Source organism: Mytilus californianus, unplaced genomic scaffold (assembly GCF_021869535.1).
Source record: "Mytilus californianus isolate M0D057914Y unplaced genomic scaffold, xbMytCali1.0.p SCAF_13, whole genome shotgun sequence".
NCBI lineage: Eukaryota > Metazoa > Mollusca > Bivalvia > Mytilida > Mytilidae > Mytilus > Mytilus californianus.
Window position 1 is genome coordinate 28,828,651 of NW_026262615.1, and position 21,980 is coordinate 28,850,630.

Below are 21,980 nucleotides of genomic sequence, written 5' to 3' on the forward strand. Positions count from 1 at the left end.
GGTAGAAAAGTCCAGAGGAGTTACGAATATAACGTAAAGTTTAAAACGTAAGAAACGAACTTCTTCTTGGAAAAAAAAAACAACTACTCGACCTTAGAAATAGATGTCAATAAGGCATTAATTATATAAATAATAAACCATTACATCACGAGCAAAGTGCTTTAGTAGGTTAAATGCATTGATTTATGTTGTTAAACAACCAATGCTTTTTGCAATTCATAATTTTTTTTGGCAATAAAATATGTAAAGTTGTTATGTTTAGCACACATTTTTAATGATGTATTATATGGTTTGTTTTAAATAGTTTTTTTCTTTATCTCGGGAGAAAGTGTCGTAATATAACAAATAAAGACATGCTTCTCTGCCTTTGTAATTAAACTAATAAAATAATTAAAGGAAATGAAAATATTTAAAAAAAAATTTGATAGCTCCTAATGTTTGACAACTACAAAAATAAGTTATTGCATATGCAAGCTTTACATTTAAAGTCATATGAAGCGAGCGCCTTGAATTTATAATGTTAATAAAATTATTGAATCAATACATGGGTATATGCTAAACTAAGTCTTTTATGCCTGAATCTTTACATTAATTACGAACCCATAACGTAAAATAGACACACAAAAAAATAGTACATTTAGTGAAAACTTGGCGTGCTAATTAACTTTCTGGTTTTATTGCCGATAATGACCTAAATAAAAAATCAACACAGAACCATGGAGCACGTGAAAAAATAAGTGAGATAATAGACATGCAATAGGGCGATGTAAACAAAATTTCAAATATTTTCCATGCGTTTCTATTTGTAAATTAAACTTTGTCATAACAGTTGTTGAATGATTTGGTATATTAAAATTGTTCTTTTAGAAACAATTAAGACTATCTCACTTCCATGTTTGTTTACCTTTTCTTTCATCACGGGTGTTCCCTCGCTGTGCGGCTGCTAAAGTACTAACGAGAGGACTCGAGGTTAAGGTCACTGCATACGGAAAAGCTATAGGCAAATTCGAGTACGAGAAGACAAAATTTCAATTGCAGTACATTTCTTAAGATTTTGATAAGATAAGGGGTTCTCTTTTAAAAGAAAGTCCATGTGCATGGGTTTTACAGTAAACGTTAGCCATTTAAGTAGAGAAACCTGTTCAACTTTTTTTAAATTTGTAGTATCATATGACTTAAATGGTTTCTAATTTCAAGCATCAAAATTTCAAAAATCCGACATAGGGCGACAATGTTTTATTGATTGGTTCATGCTAGCTTAACGTCCAATGATTTGTGATAAAAACCGACTTCAAACTATATATATATATATATATATATATCACTGGTTCAAGTGAAATGCATCATTACATTCAAGTGCTCATAAAACAATTTGTGTGGTCTTTTTCCACTATAAATCAATGAGTTATGTACCATTTTGTAAGTTTAGAGTGCATATAACAGGTCCCGACCAATTAGAAATTTTGTTTCTTTTAATTTATAACTCCCTTGAACCACTCGTTGATTAAATGTTTGTGTGACTTACATCTAAATGTAATAGGTAAATTATGTTCGGATTAACGAGGGTCCTGAAATGATAAGAGAAGCATGTTCTAATACTTTATCCTATTATTCAAGATACTTATAGATTATCGTTGGTTATCTCAACGAGATTGATTTTCTCGCTTGAGCCGGTACGGCGAAAGTGAGAAAAGCAATCGAGTTGAGATGATCAATGATAATCTGTTTATCGTTATTTTACCCATGACGACGTTGTTAATTTCATTGACAACAGGCACGTGAGCCCTTAGTTTCTAGCGATAATTTTTCATATCACTCGACTCCGCTGAGAAAGGAAATTATCAGTCAGCAAGATCAAAGGAAAATTACGTAAAATAGCGATAATGACAGATACTGGTCTAGTCTCGATAGTTTAATATTAGTCAAACTTGACAATACTTTGCAAGCCTTGCATTTCAAATGAAAATAACGCTATATTAGTAATTTCGTGCATCCGAAGCGCATTACTATAGATTTACATTCATCAGGAACGGCCAACAGCTATAATGATGTATAAGACCAAAATGAAACACGTGAAAAGCTATAATATATAAAAAAAAAGGGACGTAAACATGTTAGAATTTTATCTATCTCTGTTGGATACAATCTTAACATGGACAGAAGTACCACACCAAAGAGTTTTATCCCAAATTAAAGTCACGTTGCATGTAAGACATATACTGTAATATATTTTGCAGGTATTTACAACACTATATTTATGAAAAGTTATATCACTCTAACGCTTATCCTTGACACAATAGCGGTAATATCCGGAGTCCACAAGAAAAAAACAAGGTGCTATCAATTTCCGGAGTAACAAAATTGATAATTAACAGTAGAAGTGTGTGACATTTTACAACACATATAAATGTAACATGTCAATCTGTCGTACGACTAACGAGGACATGATATATATGTCGACTAATTAAATCATAATATATTAGTAGTACTGAGACACTTTAAGAATGACATAGGTAAACTAAACAGGAAGACAAAACATATAGGGGATTTCATTTTAAACAGCCTGTATATATACAGCCACACAAGTATATTTGTAACGTATATATAGATATATATATATATATAACGTTCCAACGTGTTTCCTGTACCCTTTTGGTATATGTAAAGATGATATTGAAAAAAAAATTTGATCTAAGTTTTTTGCATATGGTTAGTTGTCATAACTGTTTTATCTCCCTCTTTCTCGATTGATCGACCACACACACCGTTCCTTCCAACCTGAATTTGTGGGACACTGACAGTCTTTCGGGGGGGAAGGGGGGGGGGCAATATATCCTGCTATATTCTATATGCAATCCGGAATGTTGTCTTAGTACTGCCTTTTAGCCAAAGCCAAAATTGGGCAAACATAAGGGTCAAAACCAGTAGTTTCAATTTTTTTTTTATATAAGAAGCCCTTGCAATATATTCGTAAATAGCTGATGAGAGTATTTATAAATTAAGAAATACATATTTACATGCATACAACTTAATCAAGTTGGTTTATTAGACTTTTTTTTATGAATGGTCGATCCTGAAATGAAACATATTTACAATGAAAAATACGTAGTAAAACATTCAAAATCGTATGGAATAAAATGGAGTGAAGGATTTGGATTTGTTGATTTACATGTTCAATTGTTCATGTAAGATTTAGAATATTTTGTAATTGTTAGTAAGTCCCCCTAAATGTAAAATAAATACGCAACATTTATTCATTCTCTTAGGAATTTTGATATAAAAAATTTCAAACTTTTGAATATATCTTACTGTATTTTGAATGTATCTATCAGTGTGTAATTTACTTCATGTAGGTCGTAATAAATCAAAGATATGTGTTTAATCCTACTTTATTTTGCACGTATGAGTGTTTAACTTGGTCTTCATAAATCAAAGATATATTTGTATATATCCGTCTGTAGTTTGCACTTTTCAGTGCGTAACCTTGTCCATTTGACGTAATAAATTCAAATACACACATATTAGGAGGAAAATGAATATCATTGCTTTTGATAAAATCATTGAAAATTCTAATGAAAAATTTGAAGTAAACAAACAAAATAAAAACCAAATAAGATAAGTGATAAACGGAGGAGGGTTATGATGGGGTTTACAGCATAGAGATTAATAGGTAAATCTTACAGAAAAAAGGGGGGCACTAGGAACAAAAAAATAGAACAGAGAAAAATAGGCCCAAAAATAGAGAATAGAGAATAACGGGTGCTAAAATATCAAGAATAGAGAATTATGGGCAAACTTTATAAAGAATAAGAATAAAGGGGTGCTAAAATATAAAGAATAGAGATCAATATGTAAAATTTATAAAGAATATAGAGAAAATGGCATACAAAAAGACCCCATCCAGACCCTTATATAAATACATCAAAGTTGATCGATATAGACTTTGAAGACAGTCAAAACATCTATATTTTAAAAAATCTGCATTGATGTTTACAATGAAATTAGACTGTTATCTATAAACAAGGAATTCATTGCCAAAGGATAGACATAACTGGATAATATCCGCCAAGGCCGTGTTACATTATATATATTTAAAAACTTTATTTTACAATAAATCAAAGTCTGTTCGTACGACATCACGTGTTGGTGCATTTGGACTAAAAATCTCTAAAATGGCATCACAAATCAAAGGGCATCAATATGTGTTTGCTTAGGTTCTTCCACTCAGCATACGATCTATGTTAAGAAGGTTTTGAATGTATAAATACTAGGTGACGTCTGGTCGGAACCGTGGACGTTAATTCCGATGACACTCGTTTGGAGAGTAGTTCGCTCTCGGCACGATTGGTCGGAACCGTGGACGTTAATTCCAATGACACTCGTTTGGAGAGTATTTCGCTCTCGGCACGATATAAAACCCTAGCAATTTACATTAGTACCCGTTAAAATTTCCTCTCAGTGGCAGTCTTAATCAGCCAAGTCATTTCGTCCTAGATAACACTTGATGCCGAATCATATGTCATTTATTTTTCTATTAAATTGTATTGTCCTGAAATATTAATGAACTATGGCAACTGAACGTTAAACAAACAACGATTAATCAATCAAGCAATCAATCAATATCAACCAATAATCAATCAATCAATCAATCAATTAATTAATCAATCAATCAATAATCAACCAACCAATCAATCAATCATAAATGATCAATCAATTTAAATCCGTATAAATTGAAACTCCTTCTGAAAATATCCATTTCTTATCCTTTTGATGAGAACAATTTATTCCGATGTAAGTTTGAGAATTCTGTGAACCGTTTCGTCTGCAGTTAGTTCTTTCAGCTGAATTTAAAACGCACTTTAAGAATTGCAGGTATAAGCTTAAAATGAAGTTGCGCCATGCAAGTACACAATAGTTTTTGTCAATAATTTTTTTTTCGAATAATTGCTGTATCATTTTAAATCATAATTAAATTATTTCAGCCCAATATCTATGCTTTTAACTTTTCGAAAAGCATTAATTGCAGGACATTTAGCTTTGCTTCACAAACGAACATAAAATGTTCGCATAAAAAAGAATATGAAATTTGTGCAACAATTAAATTTGGTACTTTTAACTATAATAATTACTTAACACGACTGATATTTTCAGAGTCATTAGTCTATATTCATATATAAACAAATATGTTTCATTATTTGTTGACATTTCTGTTGCAATTAGGATATATATGGTGGGTAAATGGAATTCGTGTTTTTCAATGTAAGTTTCTGTGATGTGTTTTTTATTTTGATGTTTACTTTTTCGTTATTTTCCTTTTTGTCATAGTGTTGTCTTTTTTCGACTTATGGTTTTTAGCTTCGCCTTGGTAGCTTCTGACCTTTTCTTGGAAAATAAATCAAGTATGTTTTATTCATACGATCAAGTTTTACTCTAGTGACATGGTCAAACTGTACTGAAGTCACATGGTCAAGTTGTACTGTTCAAACTTCAAAGTCACATGGTCACGTTATACTCAAGTTGTACTTTTAAAAGTCACATTGTTAAATTGCAATACACACAACGGCATAAAGCTAATGTTTTTAAACTCTGATTAATTTTTTGTCTGACAAAATTTTGAAGAGGTTAAATCAGAATTAGCTTTAAAACGGAAAACAATAGTCACGTGCTTTTTATAAATATATCTGAAATACACATACTTAATCATTTCTTATCTAAATGTCAGTGGAACAAAGATTGTATTTAGATTTGAAAAAAAAGGTAATTTTTTTAGTTTTGAATATGTAAAGATTTCGCATAGATTATATTTTAATGAAGTAGATTTCTTAACTAATATATTTTGAGATATGAGAATATTAACCTGGTAACTTTTTTTGTTTGCATACATGTACTTGAAAGGTTAATTGCCGTATGCACTGAAATAATGACTTTGTATAATGTTGTCATTTTTTTCTGCATTGATATTTCCTTTTTGGTTAATTTTATAATTTTGCTGTCAATCATTAGAATTACTTGGTTTTTCCAGTGTTTATATATATCTTTAGTTTTCAAAGTGCAAAATAAAGTCCTATCATGATAGTCATGAAAAAGCGACTGCAATAAAACAAAACAAAAACGAGAAAAAAAAAACACATGATATATATGATTTGCGTGCATACAACACGTGTTTTTGCATTAACCTTCACCAGACACGCTCCAGAACAAAAGTTGGGAAAAACCAAAACATTGAACCTTAATGAGAGCAACGTTAAAAAGGGAATGAACATAAGTACATATCAACCAACAAACAAATAAAACCAAAAGAACACTTTATAAATTGCGTGCTCCAGTAGCGCTTTCCTAGGTTAAATCAAAGCTCAAACCCAAACCATTTGAAAACCAAGGATGTCTGAATACCCGAGTACGCGAGGATCCACACGACCAAAACGGGCATTAAAGAATAGCCAAATTAATCTAAGGTCAACTTTGCCTGAGGAACTTGAAAACTTGGTTTCTAAATAATTTCTTATTTTATGAACATATAATTAAAAAAAAGCATGATTGTTATAAATCATGTCAGTACCAAATCTCTGACTACTGAGCACATGATAACCTCGGGGACTTACACTCCATCATCAGTGCTAACCTCAGGGACTTACACTCCATCATAAGTGCTAAGAAATGTAAATATCTCTTTACAAATTGTGTGTGTCCGAAGTGTCATGTGTTTACGTGGCATTGTTTCTCGTCAAAACCCGTATGCCTGCAAATGAACAAAATGAATGAAAAAAAAAACTATATATTTGCTACGTACATATAAGTGCGGTTTGACTATTAGATTTTGGCCCTGTTAGATGGAAATAAGCCCTACTTCTTTTCTACCATTTAATGATATAGTTCAAATTATGGATATTTTTACATATTTGTTTTTTACTTGTTTAGTTAAACATTGACAGTTAGTTTAATAATAAGATGGATGTTTTTAAGCATGATTGAACATTGCCTCAGTTGAAAACATAGTTAATTCTAAACACAACATTGTTCTATAAATATTGGTAGCTTTAACGTATACTAGCAATACTAAAAATAAGTTTCTTTGCAATAATATAAAATTGACGTATTTAACAATTAGGAAAACTGCGTAGTGGCTTTTATAAATGAATAATAGGAGATGATGGTTATTGGTTATATGTCAATGAAACAGCAACCCAACGACACAAATAACCAAGGGGGGGGGGGGGTTAGGATAAAATTTGAAAAAAGGCAGGACAGGAGTTTTGAGTAAAAAAAAAGGCAGGATGAGACACTTTGCAAAAAAAAAAAAAACAGGATGAAAATTGATGTAAAAAAAAGTCAGGATAAACTAATAAATAAAAGGCAGGACCGAATAGAGTGAAAAAAATAAAAAGGCAGGACAGAGATTACAACTAAAAAAAATGCAGGACTAAATTTTTCATCCTAGCCCCCCCCCCCCCCCCCCCCCCTCTAAAAATCAAATGGTAGCTCCCTAAAGACTACCAAAAGTATTTATTAATAAACAGATGTCTATACAACATACCAAGCACTGAATCGTCCCGATTAGAAAAAAAAAACAAAAAACAAAACGTTGCGAAAAAGTTAAAACAGAAAAAATTCAAAGATTTCTTTATTCTTTCTTTAAAAATATTGTAAACATAAACAGTTTCAAACCAGTTCCGTTGCTTTCATAGTAAACTCTTTTTTTAATTCATTATTGCTGTGTTGAGTCGATGTGTTGTCTACTATTATTCATGTTGTGCTTCACCATAATTGCGTAATGCATGTAATAAAAAAATGCCATCTCCCATAACAATCTGATATAAAATATCATAAGGCTTTCAACAACATCGCAACTAGGTAATGATGTTTTATGATAGCTTGATTAATCGTTATTTCCTAACGTCCAGTGGCACGTACTTCATGCAAATTCAGGAATAAGAAAGAAAACAAAATAACAATACAGCAAATAGCCAAGCTCTGCATAGTGAACAAAAGAAGGGTTTGAATTTGAACTACCATTCAAAATACATTTGTGGAAAAAAAAATAGTTTCAATTGAAAAAAGTATGATAGGAAGACAAAATGATTCATGCGCTTTGGTCATATGAACTTAAGACTCTGTCATTCATTTCTGATTGAAATAAAGAAACTTGACCTAATTTCGAAATTCAGATTTTCTATTTAGAGAAACAATGTCTTCATTAGCTAATTTCCTGTTAATATTTGACCGACACCAGTTCATATATAGCCCATTTGACACAAGGATTAAAAGATAAAGTTTATGACTGATAGTTATATTTATGCTTCATTTATGTATTTCATCCGAACCTCGGTATCATAATACAATGACGTCATAATGTGCATTTTCATCATCTCTGTAATGTCTACCATATATGGAATAACATTAGTCTTGTTGATGTTGACAGTATTAAACTGTATTTTAGATGTTAAAGAAGGAAAAAAAAGTACATCCCATTGATATAAAAAAGATGTGGGTTGTATACATCAATTGGACAGCAACATAAGAACGAAAACAAAAGACAAAAAGAAGTTATCATTGGTTTTCAGCAATAGACAGGGGTCTATGCAATACAACAAGCTATAAATATCCGAATCAATTATTTAACGTCGTCACTTCACTCAGATAGATTGTCCCATTGTTCAACTGGCGTCACGAAAACTATAGTACACGCTTTTTTTAAAAGTTTCTTTGTACATTGTATTAAAAGTGCAAATGGGATTAATTTTGACGGTTTTTCCAACTGTACACCCCAGCCCACTCGTTCAACAAAGGTATGTTCAATAAGATCCCTAAAATAGTTTTATTAAAAACCACGCGCATAAACTATTCAATTTACACCTTTGAATTATTCAAACTACTTTTGTGACTGCCTACAGTCATTACAATTGTTAGTGTGATGTCCAGGTGACTTTCTCTGTTATACGTGTAATGGACGAGATTGTATCTACAAATTTGTACACTTAAGCCTAGGAATGTAATGAAGTCTTGTCTTTTCTAATTTCGATCTGACCATGCATGTAATATTTGCCACTGGACTTTAAGATAATATCAATCCATCAATCAATCTATTCTACTAGTCTTTTACCCGTGGAGTTATGTTAAAGATTATTTTATAATAGAAATACATAACATTGTTTTAATTTTTTAAATATCATAAATAAATGGAGATGTTTGGCATACACGTAAATGAGGCTGCAACCAAACTATATAAAAAAAACCTATGCATTCTGTAGTTCAATATATTAATATCTTTAACAATTGATATGAAATAAACACTTTATAGACCTCGTGCATTCGAAGCGCTTTTCTAGATTCACTTTCACCAGGAACGCTCATACCTATACAATTGAAAGTTGGTGAATCGTAAATAAGGGAGCTACCATTTGATTTTTATGGGGTGGGGGGAATAGGATGAAAATTTTGTCCTGCATTTTTTTTAGTTGTAATCTCTGTCCTGCCTTTTTAGTTTATCCTGACTTTTTTCAAATTTCATCCTAGCGCCCCCCCCCCCCCCCCCTCCCCACCATACAAATGGTAGCTCCCTAAGCTACAACGTATAAGGAGCTATTTGACAAAAAAAGGACACACATAGACAGAATTAAAAAATAATCTAATGTTCATCTTTAACATGTTTGAAAGGTGTAAATACATTAAAAAAATCATAAAAATGTCGATGACATTACACTTTTACAATTAAAAACATATCATTTTGAAGATTATTTTTCTAAATTTATTACACATCTGTGTAATTGTTAACCTAAAACATGTGAAGTTGTTCATATAAATAGTTTCTCGAAAAAGTGTCTAGTATTTTAACGAGTCTTTGCCTTTTATATATAAACAGTTTTAAGTAGACTTTCCAGGTAGAGGAACAACAGTTCTGTAAACAGGAAGACGATGTGTAACTTTCACATCATGCAGTTACATACATGTAGTACATAAACGTATAAAATATACACCAGTCTTGTTTTTGGACATTGATCTTTGCATGACCAATTGACAAACTGTCCTTTCTGTTACGCCCTTAGTATTTATAGTCTATAATATTACCACAGAGAACCATTCAAACTGAATCATTAGTATTTTCTAGTTTTTTATTGATGGTTTTATTTTTTGCTGTCACAACAAAGTTCCAACGCCTCAGCATACGCCCAAATTCATCTGTGTTTCAAGGTCAATTGCTGGTACGAGATCTGTCTTAGAATGCGATATAAGAGGTCATGCCCACATATAACTTTGGTTGTTTTGTACGGACGGTTTGGTTTTTTCTTACAATTATTTTAAATGTTGTGCTTTCCAAATTGGTCAAAAGCGTTGCTAAGATAAAAAATAAATAAATAAATTCGAAATATTAAAATGAACGGAAAAGGTCACTGTGTAAATTACCTTGATTTTTAAAGAAATTTTCAAAATAAAACCAGCATGTTTTCTTTCTGTTAAACACAATGGTTTATGGGCTATTTTCGGACTTTGTGATCTTGATATAATTGTATCACATTTCAAAATCTTATACATATTTAATGTTTATGCCAGTTAATATAAAGCCTAAATTCATCGTTCTATTAACCACTTATTACAAAGGTCACACATTTTTCAATAAGAAAAAACTTCGATATTATTGTGTTTTGCTGTGAAGGACGATTTCAAGCATCTTTGTAACGAAAACGACTGAATAGCATGAAAGCGATGATTTTTTATTTTAACAAATGGAAAAGAGATTTGCACTTGTTTCTAGGACTTTAAAATGTTGCCCTAAGCAGGTAAAATCAGGTCATTGGAATATTGGTAAGGGCTATTTTTAAGTCTTATTTGTCTATTCAGGGTGTGAGATCTTAGATGACAAGATTTATAGATATTTGTAGTGTGAAATCTATTATCTGATCTGTCTTATTTGACAAATAGATAGGTGTGGGAGTGCATAAACGTATTGTGTGTATTGACACATGGGAGGATTTATCACTGTAAAACAGAAGTTAAATGGGAGATTAATGAATATTTGACACTTTGATATTGATGCCTTTTTAAAAATTTGTTTAAAAATGTCACTCGAGAGAGTGATCGCCACTAATATCATCATTAAACTGAATAGCATAATAGGAATAAAAAATGTATTGCCTTTGTACGGTTGTGTCGAGCTTGTCTTTGATTTGTTTTGATTTGTTTGTTTCGTCAAATTATCATTGGGAATTCAAACATCTTTGATAAGTCTTCAGGTACAAACTTTAAACAGACATTTAAACGAATTAAACATTAATTATATGGTAGAAGTGTTATTAATTCTGCATTACGGCATAATTTCTACAATCACTTGGTCCATTTTAGTATACCGAGCTCTTTCCTTAAATCACAAAAAGATGCTTAAAAGGGATAGAACCGATCTAACTCTCCCGAACTCGTACCAATTACCTTCTTTTTTTTAATCTTTCTGAAGTTCAATCATCACAATGAACACATAAACTGCATGAAAATGACTCAAATCTTCAATGTTAACAGATATTTACGATTATTTGTAGTAATTATGATATTTCTAAACGAATATTGTATCAAAATAGTCTATTATGGTAATGTGTGGCCCCGAATAACATTCTGATACATGTAGGCTGAAAAATCTTTTGAAGTACCATTTATGTTAAGATTTTAAAATATAATATTCATCTGTTTTTTCTCGACTTTCCGAGTTTGACCCTATGAGTAAAAAAACATACATGGAAAAGTCTTGAAATATATTAAAATATAAAATAACTTTTTAATAATTAACTTTTACATGTGACAATGTACACATGCATTTAATTTTACATCAACCTAATGCCAATTTTTTTTTTTTTAACTTTAGGTGTCGCCACTAAATATAACAGATGGACTTACAATACAAGAAAAAATAGTTGTAGTAAATTATTTATCTGCTATAGAACAGAAAGAAGAGAAGGAGCATCATTTAACTGTAAGTATACGAAAAAACAGGTAGATAGTGTATTGATTCTGAATGCAAAAAGCCCTATACGCACTTGCAATAATTCCTATACGCACTTGCGAAAATCCCTATACGCACTTGCAAAAATCCCTATACGCACTTGCGAAAACCAGAACACAAAGGAACAGCGAAATCGCTGTAACAGCTATAGTAGTTCTTCATCTGAATGGTGCTTAACATTGCCGAGTGTTGTAAGTTTACGTGAAAAATTGAATTATATCTAGATTTATTATTGTTTATATATGATGTACTAAAATAAGAAGTTATTATTAAAGGGCTTGATAAGATAAATAATGATTGGAATCGCCCACTTTATTTAATTTTGGACTTTACTACAAAAAAAGATGAACTGGGTATGGCGCAATTTCTCAATTAACCACATGCAAAACAACCCGCTGGTGTATTCCTTTGTGATTGTGGTATGCCTTGATTAATCGCTCGACGATGCGATGTACAATATAATTTTACGGGATGATTCGAATCTTTGATAAATGCATGAGTGCTTGTATGCGTAAAATGCAGAGGAAGATAATTGGGGAAAATAACAGATGAAGCAATCTTTATCTCTATACCTAGGGCAATCTTGATCTCTATACCTAGGGCAATCTTTATCTTTATAGATAGGTATGATCATTCCTTACTTCTTGCGTAATTTCATATTCGTCAATACTTAAGAACCCGGAAATACAATATTTACACAACAAAATAAAAATTTTCTTTGAAGGTGATGCATCATATTTTGAAACCCACAACAAAGCATTTTTGTCTACGCAATTGCAACTCCCATTATTTTAGTAAATATTTGAATTGCTAATTAGATTGTTATAAAATGTAGAATCAATTCTATGATCTTCTGTTTGACGTTCCTGCATCTCCGGAAGTTATTATATCGTTTCAAATATTTTCCTCTATACATTTTATAAAAAAAAACTGGTTGCATTCTGTAAGCCTGGAAAATATTTACAAGAAAAGATGATTTTATGTAGTTTGCTTAACTTCCTGTGGCAAATACTACATGCATATTCAGGACGAATAAGAAAGAATACATAGTAACTACTATTTAGAGACAACTGTGTCCAAGTTAGGGTTCCAGTAGGATACACCGCTTAGGTCACAAGGTCATGTATAGAAATAGCCTCAGGTCACTAGGTCACTTTGAAGCAAAATAACAGTTCTGAACTGATCAGATTCTCGTTTTTTAATATTTGTAAAGGTCACAGGTCCTTTTAAATGAGGCGCCAGATCGCAAGTTTGCCCTTTAGAATGTTGAATAAATATAAAAAATATTACAAATTTTTTTTTCTCTTTTAGACGAAATCCACAACAGATAATACAGTTCCATATGTTTTTGAAGAAGACATAATTTTGACTCCTAAACAGGCTCAAATTATTTATGAAAGTAGAAATCCTCGACAAAAACGAAAGTTAAATACAGATTTACAGCGACATTGGCAGCTACCTATACAGTATGCATTTGACGGATCTCATAGTAAGTAGCAACAACCTATACAGTATGCATTTGAGGGATCTCACAGTAAGTAACAGCAACCTGTAAAGTATGCATTTGAGGGATCTCATAGTAAGTAGCAACAACCTATACAGTATGCATTTGAGGGATCTCATAGTAAGTAACAGCAACCTGTAAAGTATGCATTTGAGGGATCTCATAGTAAGTAGCAACAACCTATACAGTATGCATTTGAGGGATCTCATAGTAAGTAACAGCTACCTATACAGTATGCATTTGAGGGATCTCATAGTAAGTAACAGCAACCTGTAAAGTATGCATTTGAGGGATCTCATAGTTAGTAACAGCTACCTATACAGTATGCATTTGAGGGATCTCATAGTAAGTACAGTGTTCCAGCTTGAATCTCAGGGCAGAAGGGTGCTAGTTGTCTGAAAGGGCACTTTAGCGTTATAACCCTGATTTTAAGGGCAATGTTGGACAGTGTATAAATTACCTTGAATATTGCTAGGCTCAGCTGTCGAACATTAGTTGTATTTAAACCATATTCAGAAATTAATGTGTTCTTGATGTTGGTTCCCATAAGAATTTTCTTTTATCAAATTATCATACCATGAAGCAAAGCATATCATTTTGATGTTAATCTAAACAAACTTGTACATTTGATAAGGAAAATAATCATCAGAAATTTCAATGTTTTATAACTTATACCAGTCTATAAAAATAAACAAGTAGTTTTGAAAGATGGAGTTATACATGCAAAATTGAATGTTTAATGTAATTAAATTATCTACATTTAAATTACTTGTTCAAACATATAGTATATATGTTATTGAGAGTTATTTATTATCATTTGAATTGTTACAAAAAAGTATTTTTAAGTGCACACCAAAGTGCTCCTCGGTAAGGAGTTTTATAAATATAACAGGTGAGACAGGAGATGATCATATTATATTGATGCAATAATATATTGCAGAAGGTATAAACAGTTACTTTTTTCTCCATCATTGTTAAAAATAAATTTGTTGAGTGCTCCTATGTCAGGAGGATTATAAAATACAAGAAGTAAAACAGGAAGTGAATCTTGTTATGTTCAAAGTACAAATTTCTTTGGTTCTTCTTTAAATTTCATACTCATGGTTATGAAACAAAACATTTTTTACCAATTAAGTCAAAACTATGTATACATGCCTTTAAAATTGTTTAAGATTTTATTTTTTATGTTATGCCTACTGAAATAAATTTTTTCAGGTGTACATGCTGTACATAAACATTACAAATGGATAACATGTGGACATTTCATTCTGTATTAAATATCTAGTATTTGTTCAATTATCTTAAATCCACTAATTAGCAGTAAACAATCATTAACAAAGGTGATAAAACTGCCAAAGCATTAGGTATTTAACTTAATCCCATTGTCAGTTAATTAGTGTTACACAATCAGGTAACAATTTACCGGAAACGCCGGTAGGCATGAAATTTGGAAATTTTATTTTTTTGAAAAGGCAGAGGGGTGCATTCTTTTACTTTGGAGGGCAGAAGGGCGGGGGTAAGGGCATCAAGGGCGGGCCGCCCTTCTATTTAGGGCAGGCGGGAACACTGAAGTAACAGCAACCTGTAAAGTATGCATTTGAGGGATCTCATAGTAAGTAACAGCAACCTGTAAAGTATGCATTTGAGGGATCTCATAGTAAGTAACAGCAACCTGTAAAGTATGCATTTGAGGGATCTCATAGTTAGTAACAGCTACCTATACAGTATGCATTTGAGGGATCTCATAGTAAGTAACAGCAACCTGTAAAGTATGCATTTGAGGGATCTCATAGTAAGTAACAGCAACCTGTAAAGTATGCATTTGAGGGATCTCATAGTAAGTAACAGCAACCTGTAAAGTATGCATTTGAGGGATCTCATAGTAAGTAACAGCTACCTATACAGTATGCATTTGAGGGATCTCATAGTAAGTAACAGCAACCTGTAAAGTATGCATTTGAGGGATCTCATAGTTAGTAACAGCAACCTGTAAAGTATGCATTTGAGGGATCTCATAGTTAGTAACAGCTACCTATACAGTATGCATTTGAGAGATCTCATAGTAAGTAACAACAACCTGTAAAGTATACATTTGAGGGATCTCATAGTAAGTAACAGCAACCTGTAAAGTATGCATTTGAGGGATCTCATAGTTAGTAACAGCAACCTGTAAAGTATGCATTTGAGGGATCTCATAGTTAGTAACAGCTACCTATACAGTATGCATTTGAGAGATCTCATAGTAAGTAACAGCAACCTGTAAAGTATGCATTTGAGGGATCTCATAGTAAGTAACAGCAACCTGTAAAGTATGCATTTGAGGGATCTCATAGTTAGTAACAGCTACCTATACAGTATGCATTTGAGAGATCTCATAGTAAGTAACAGCAACCTGTAAAGTATGCATTTGAGGGATCTCATAGTAAGTAACAGCAACCTGTAAAGTATGCATTTGAGGGATCTCATAGTAAGTAACAACAACCTGTACAGTATGCATTTGAGGGATCTCATAGTAAGTAACAGCTACCTATACAGTATGCATTTGAGGGATCTCATAGTTAGTAACAACAACCTGTACAGTATGCATTTGAGGGATCTCATAGTAAGTAACAGCTACCTATACAGTATGCATTTGAGGGATCTCATAGTTAGTAACAGCAACCTGTAAAGTATGCATTTGAGGGATCTCATAGTAAGTAACAACAACCTGTACAGTATGCATTTGAGGGATCTCATAGTAAGTAACAGCAACCTGTAAAGTATGCATTTGAGGGATCTCATAGTAAGTAACAGCTACCTATACAGTATGCATTTGAGGGATCTCATAGTAAGTAACAGCTACCTATACAGTATGCATTTGAGGGATCTCATAGTAAGTAACAGCAACCTGTAAAATATGCATTTGAGGGATCTCATAGTTAGTAACAGCTACCTATACAGTATGCATTTGAGGGATCTCATAGTAAGGAACAGCAACCTGTAAAGTATGCATTTGAGGGATCTCATAGTAAGTAACAGCTACCTATACAGTATGCATTTGACGGATCTCATAGTAAGTAACAACAACCTGTACAGTATGCATTTGAGAATCTCATAGTAAGTAACAGCTACCTATACAGTATGCATTTGACGGATCTCATAGTAAGTAACAACAACCTGTACAGTATGCATTTGAGGGATATCATAGTAAGTAACAACAACCTGTACAGTATACATTTTAGGGATCTAATAGTAAGTAACAGCTACCTATACAGTATGCATTCAATTGAGCTCACAAGTAACAGCTACCTGTACAGTATGCATTCCATTGAGCTCACAAGTAACAGCTAACTATACTGAATATAATTGATAGATCTCTCAGTTAGGTTGCGTTTAATTGCACAGTTAGAAACAATTGTTTTAACTATACAGTATGCAATTAAAGGATCTAAAAATAGTTTACCGATACAGAGCGCAATTGATGTGTAGCATTGTAACTAAAAACTTATACTCTATACATATATATATATACAATGAATCTCATAGTAAGGAAGAGGAACCTATACAGAATGCATTTGATTGGTCTGACTGTAAGATCCTATAAATCACGCATTAGATGTATGAGGGTGTGGATGGAGGTTTACAGAATAGAGAATAATGGGCAAAAAATATAAAGAATAAAGAAAAATGGACCAAAAACATAAAGAATAGAGAATAATGAGGTGCTTAAATATAAAGAATGGGGAATAATGGGCAAAAGTTATAAAGAATAGAGAAAAATGCCCTAAAAGAATTAAAGAATACAAAAATGAAGGACCCCCATCCAGACCCTTTTGTATCACATAGAATGTAGCATCAAACTAAACAGTACGCATTTTATTGATCGCAAAAAATTAAGTAACGCTACAGCTGCCTATACAGACTGTAATGGATATCAGTAAGTTACAGCTAGCTATACAAAATGCATTTGAGGTTTTTAGTATTAAGTAACAGCTACCTATACAAAATGCATTTATTGGATCTCGGTAAGTAACAACTACCTATACAGTATGCATTTAATTGATCCCAGTAAGTAGCGGGTGCCTATACAGAATGCATTTGAGGTTCATAGTATTTAGTAACAGCTACCTATACAGAATGCATTTAATTGATCTCAGTAAGTAGCAGGTACAGGACCTATACAAATTACAATATTATGGATATTGTGACAAGTAACAGGACAATTACAATATACAATCGATAGACCACATACTTAGTAATTCATAGTTTGTAATGAATTTGAAATATACGTGTACCTCCAGCTGTGATGTCGAGTTTTGTTTTAAAGCTGCTGTTTAAGTAGGCGTATGCACAATATCCCATTTATATTCGTAAAAGAATTCGAAAAAAAATAAAAGAATTGTAAGACAGTCACACTTTAAGCTAAACAGTATATATTGTAAACTAAGTGAACCCACAGATCTTTTCACATTAAATGCCGCTACCTGCTAACAGAATATATTTCCAAAAAATGAATTTCATTTTTCAAGACAATATTTTAAACATATATTTTTTTCTGGATTTTAGATGAGTCTGAGAAAAGTATTATACGACGTGCTTTAAATTACTGGGAGAGTTATACATGTATTACGTTCGAAGAAATAACATATAAAGACAACTCCAGTGTGAATGAAAACAAAGTTTACATTGTATTCACAAGCAATGAAGGGTGAGTATTGACCGACTTCAAGTTCACTCATTTATATGAGTTGTATGTATTTAAACTTTTTGGATGAATCATTTAATACCAGCAGTTTTTTTCCTTTTCATTAAAAAAAAAAAAACAAAAAAAAAAACAAAAAAAAAACAAAATACGTTGATGTTACTACATTAAAATTAATGATATTGAATTCTTATACATGTAATAATGAGTTGATTTTACGTGCCATTCGCCCTGGTAACTAATATAAACATTAAGTGTTTTTTTCAAAACAAAATCGTAAACAAAGTAGCAAGTAAGAGTTATCTCCCTTCTTCGAAATTAAAAACTCCTTTTTAGGTATTAAATGCCAACGAATACTACAAGCACTCTTTTCAAAATCAAACCATATTTTGTGTTAGAAATTTTTTAATCAAATTGAATAAAATAAACATTCCTAACTCACTGAAGCATCAATGACTAATACATTTCTTGCAATTGAGATGGATAGATTTTGGAGTCATATAGTGTATGGAATAGCATTGACCTATTTGTAAAATAACAAACTTTTGTAATGAAAAAAAAAAACAGGTGATGACGACGATGCTGATTGCGTTCTTTAAAGCGTCAGGTATTATCAATGGTTTGCCTTCCGCGACATTCTTTGCAGGCGAGACATAAAAAAAAGTTAAAACAAAGCAAAATATTGTTTACAAACATGTAATTCGTAAAAAAAAATCACGAAAGTAAATTTGTCGATTCATTTGCAATTAAATTCGACATTTGTCTCGTTATGTCGAATATATAATTATAGACATTTTGCCTGTAGGTGTTATCCATTATTGAGAACATTTTTTGCACTAATTATTTATATGGTAAATATAACGACTTGTGATATATGTAGATTTTTAAACAGTTACATTGTAAAGTTTTACCTTTTTCATAGTTGTCACAAAAAATAATGTTATATTGATTATTTGAGATTGGGGAAAAAAGGGATATACCCATGGGTATAAATTTTATTCACTACTGAACAAAACCAAAAAGACACGGAACTGTGTGTGTTTATTGGGTATACAATTTCGACAAACAATTTTATCGTTTATTTTTCCGGATCATAATGCTATTTTACATTGTGCAGAAATGTATTATCATTAAACACAGTATATATTTGTTTATCTCTCTTTATTTTTTAATTTCTATCACAGGTCTTGGGTCAATTTGACCACGAACTGCTAGTCTTCGGGAATATCAATATTAAACTTAGTTGTTATTACTTTATCATTGACACTTTTCAGTAGAGATATACACACAAACATCATAAAAAATATATTACGTTTGAAAAGAAGACTATATAAAAATAAGGAGATGTGGTATGGTTGTCAATGAGAAAAATATGAAACAATTCAATTGAGAAAACTTACGGCCTAATTTATAACAAAACAATTTACGAAAAACAAGTATGACAGACATGAACCAACGACAACCACTAAACTTCAAGGTCCTGACATATATATATATATATATATACATTCTACATAAGAAGTGATGGATTGATGGTTGGTGTTTAACACCACATTCAGCACACATGGCGGCCAATTTTTACTGGTGGTTGAAGCTGGAGTACCAAAATTCGTAAGGAAAACTGGCAATCCTAGTCTATTAAGTAGGTTTCTTCATCCAAATTAAAGTCTCTTTAATCTACTGCCCAATTTCAGATGCTGGTCATTTGTTGGAAGAAGTACGTATAGAGAGCAAAAAGTTTCCATTTTTGAAGACTGTATATATGTAAGTGACATTTTTCTAAATTATGAAAAATAGGTCAAACTATAAGCTTTTAATTCATTTCTGTGGGTCATAATGAAACGTGCATCACAACGAAAAGAATTCGTCACAATATCTATTTATAACTAAATTTAATAGAAAAAGGAATAAATGTGAATAGCATCAGTTGATATTAACAACGTCTTAATTATATATATATATACAACTCGTCTAAACATCAGCCCAACAATGTTAGATCTGTGAATTTGCTTTCGCAAATTTTGTGTTCTTCCCTCGCCGGGATTCGAACTCATGCTACTGAGATATCGTGACACCAAATCGCCTGCACTGTATCCAACGCGCTAGACCACTCGACCACCTAGGTTTCACAATAATAAAGCTTTGGGTGGCCGGGTGTTACCTTTCCTCGTCAGTTTTTATCTAGCGTCGTAATACAGTACATGATATATAATGCATGAAGATGGTATTTTACAGATCAGCTGAAATATCTATTGTAAAGGATCCTACAAATTAATATATATGTATATATATATATTAATATATGTTAGAATAATTATGAGGAAAGCAGGTTTAAAAGTCATGTTATAAATGTGTTTGGGTACCATGTAGCAGTATACATATACATGAAAGCATTTGACAATATCGCTTCCACAAAACACACTTCTGATACCTACCAGTTTAACTCTATAAACCATATATCAATTATTTGCCAGGGATAAGTAAATACATGTCATTACGTTAGTAATTTTGAAATATATAATACCATCTTCAAATACTTGAATCGAATTTCTCCCAGCCATTTTTTTATCAAATTTAATAACGATATAAGGAATATCTTCCGGAGATTCTTTTGATAGCGTTGTTGGTCAGAAAACATATTAAATACATTTACCATAATCATGGCATATACCGTATAAGCGCATGTCATAACTTAAAATTTATAAAATTTTAGGAAGGTCATGTTCTACACGAAATTGGTCACGTGATAGGGTTTTGGCATGAGCATGCACGACCTGACAGGGAGGAACATATACAAGTACAACAGAATTCTATTCAATATGGAAAACAATACAACTTTTTACATATTTCTTGGAAGGATCTAGACAACAAAGATATGCCTTATGATGTTGGATCGATAATGCATTATGGTTCAAGAGTAAGTAACAGTATATACTACATGACATATCTGTCAATTGGTTTTGGTTCCGTAAAGTTTTCAGAGGTACACAAGTTTTAGTCTGAAAATGGCAATTTGTTTTCATCTTTACATCATCTGAAAAGTCGGAACATAAATACTTCAAGACTTGTTAAGTAATTTTCCGATATTTTCTTCTTGTAAATTCAGTACTGTTCAGATAATTCGCTTGCAGTCAATTCAGCACTGTTCAACCTTTTCAGACACGTCAATATGTTAATGTTTTTAAACAGGTAAATAATAGTTGCTGAATAATCTGACAAAGTTTGATTGACTGCAAGTGAATTGACTGAACAGTACTGAACTTACCACAGTAGATAAGTATGAAAGACTGAATATGGGTTACTTGTGAATTACAGGAGACGCTGACTCTGTCATCGCACCCAGCCACGCTCCTTTTTGAGTTCATGCCATTTCTCATTTTTTGTTTATTGCATTGATTTGTCTTCTTAATCGATTTATGAGTTTAAACATCGGTAATCTGCTGTTAGCCTTGCATTATTGAACAGTCTTCAGATCTAAAAGACCGGTTCAGTGTAACTTAGTGCTGAAATTGGTAAATATATATATATATAGCGCATTTTCAGCCTTATTTTTTCATATTTTATGCACAGCGGGGACAAAATTTATAACTTTTCAATATAAATATATATATATTATGTAATATTTTGCAAAATAACATGCAGTTTATTGTATATATGTACATGTATGTTTTTAAAGTGTCTCATATTAAAGTCAATTGTTTGGCTGGGCATTGGTTGCATTTTAAAGATATTACTTTTTATTTAAGTATATGTATTCCAGCAATCAATGTGTGGCACTCAAATAAAATAGAATTATTATTAACTAAGGG

At 31.8% G+C, this 21,980-nt stretch overlaps 1 protein-coding gene across 1 annotated transcript in view; it reads left to right on the forward strand.

Annotated features, from left to right (window-relative positions):
* Positions 1 to 21,980, forward strand: part of LOC127723918 (zinc metalloproteinase dpy-31-like) — a 67,111-nt gene that overhangs the window by 33,323 nt on the left and 11,808 nt on the right. Inside the window, exons 2-6 of the mRNA XM_052230636.1 lie at positions 11,849 to 11,956; positions 13,298 to 13,475; positions 18,036 to 18,177; positions 19,866 to 19,935; positions 20,885 to 21,088. Of these exons, the coding sequence (XP_052086596.1) occupies positions 11,849 to 11,956; positions 13,298 to 13,475; positions 18,036 to 18,177; positions 19,866 to 19,935; positions 20,885 to 21,088 (702 nt within the window). The remainder of the gene's footprint in view (positions 1 to 11,848; positions 11,957 to 13,297; positions 13,476 to 18,035; positions 18,178 to 19,865; positions 19,936 to 20,884; positions 21,089 to 21,980) is intronic.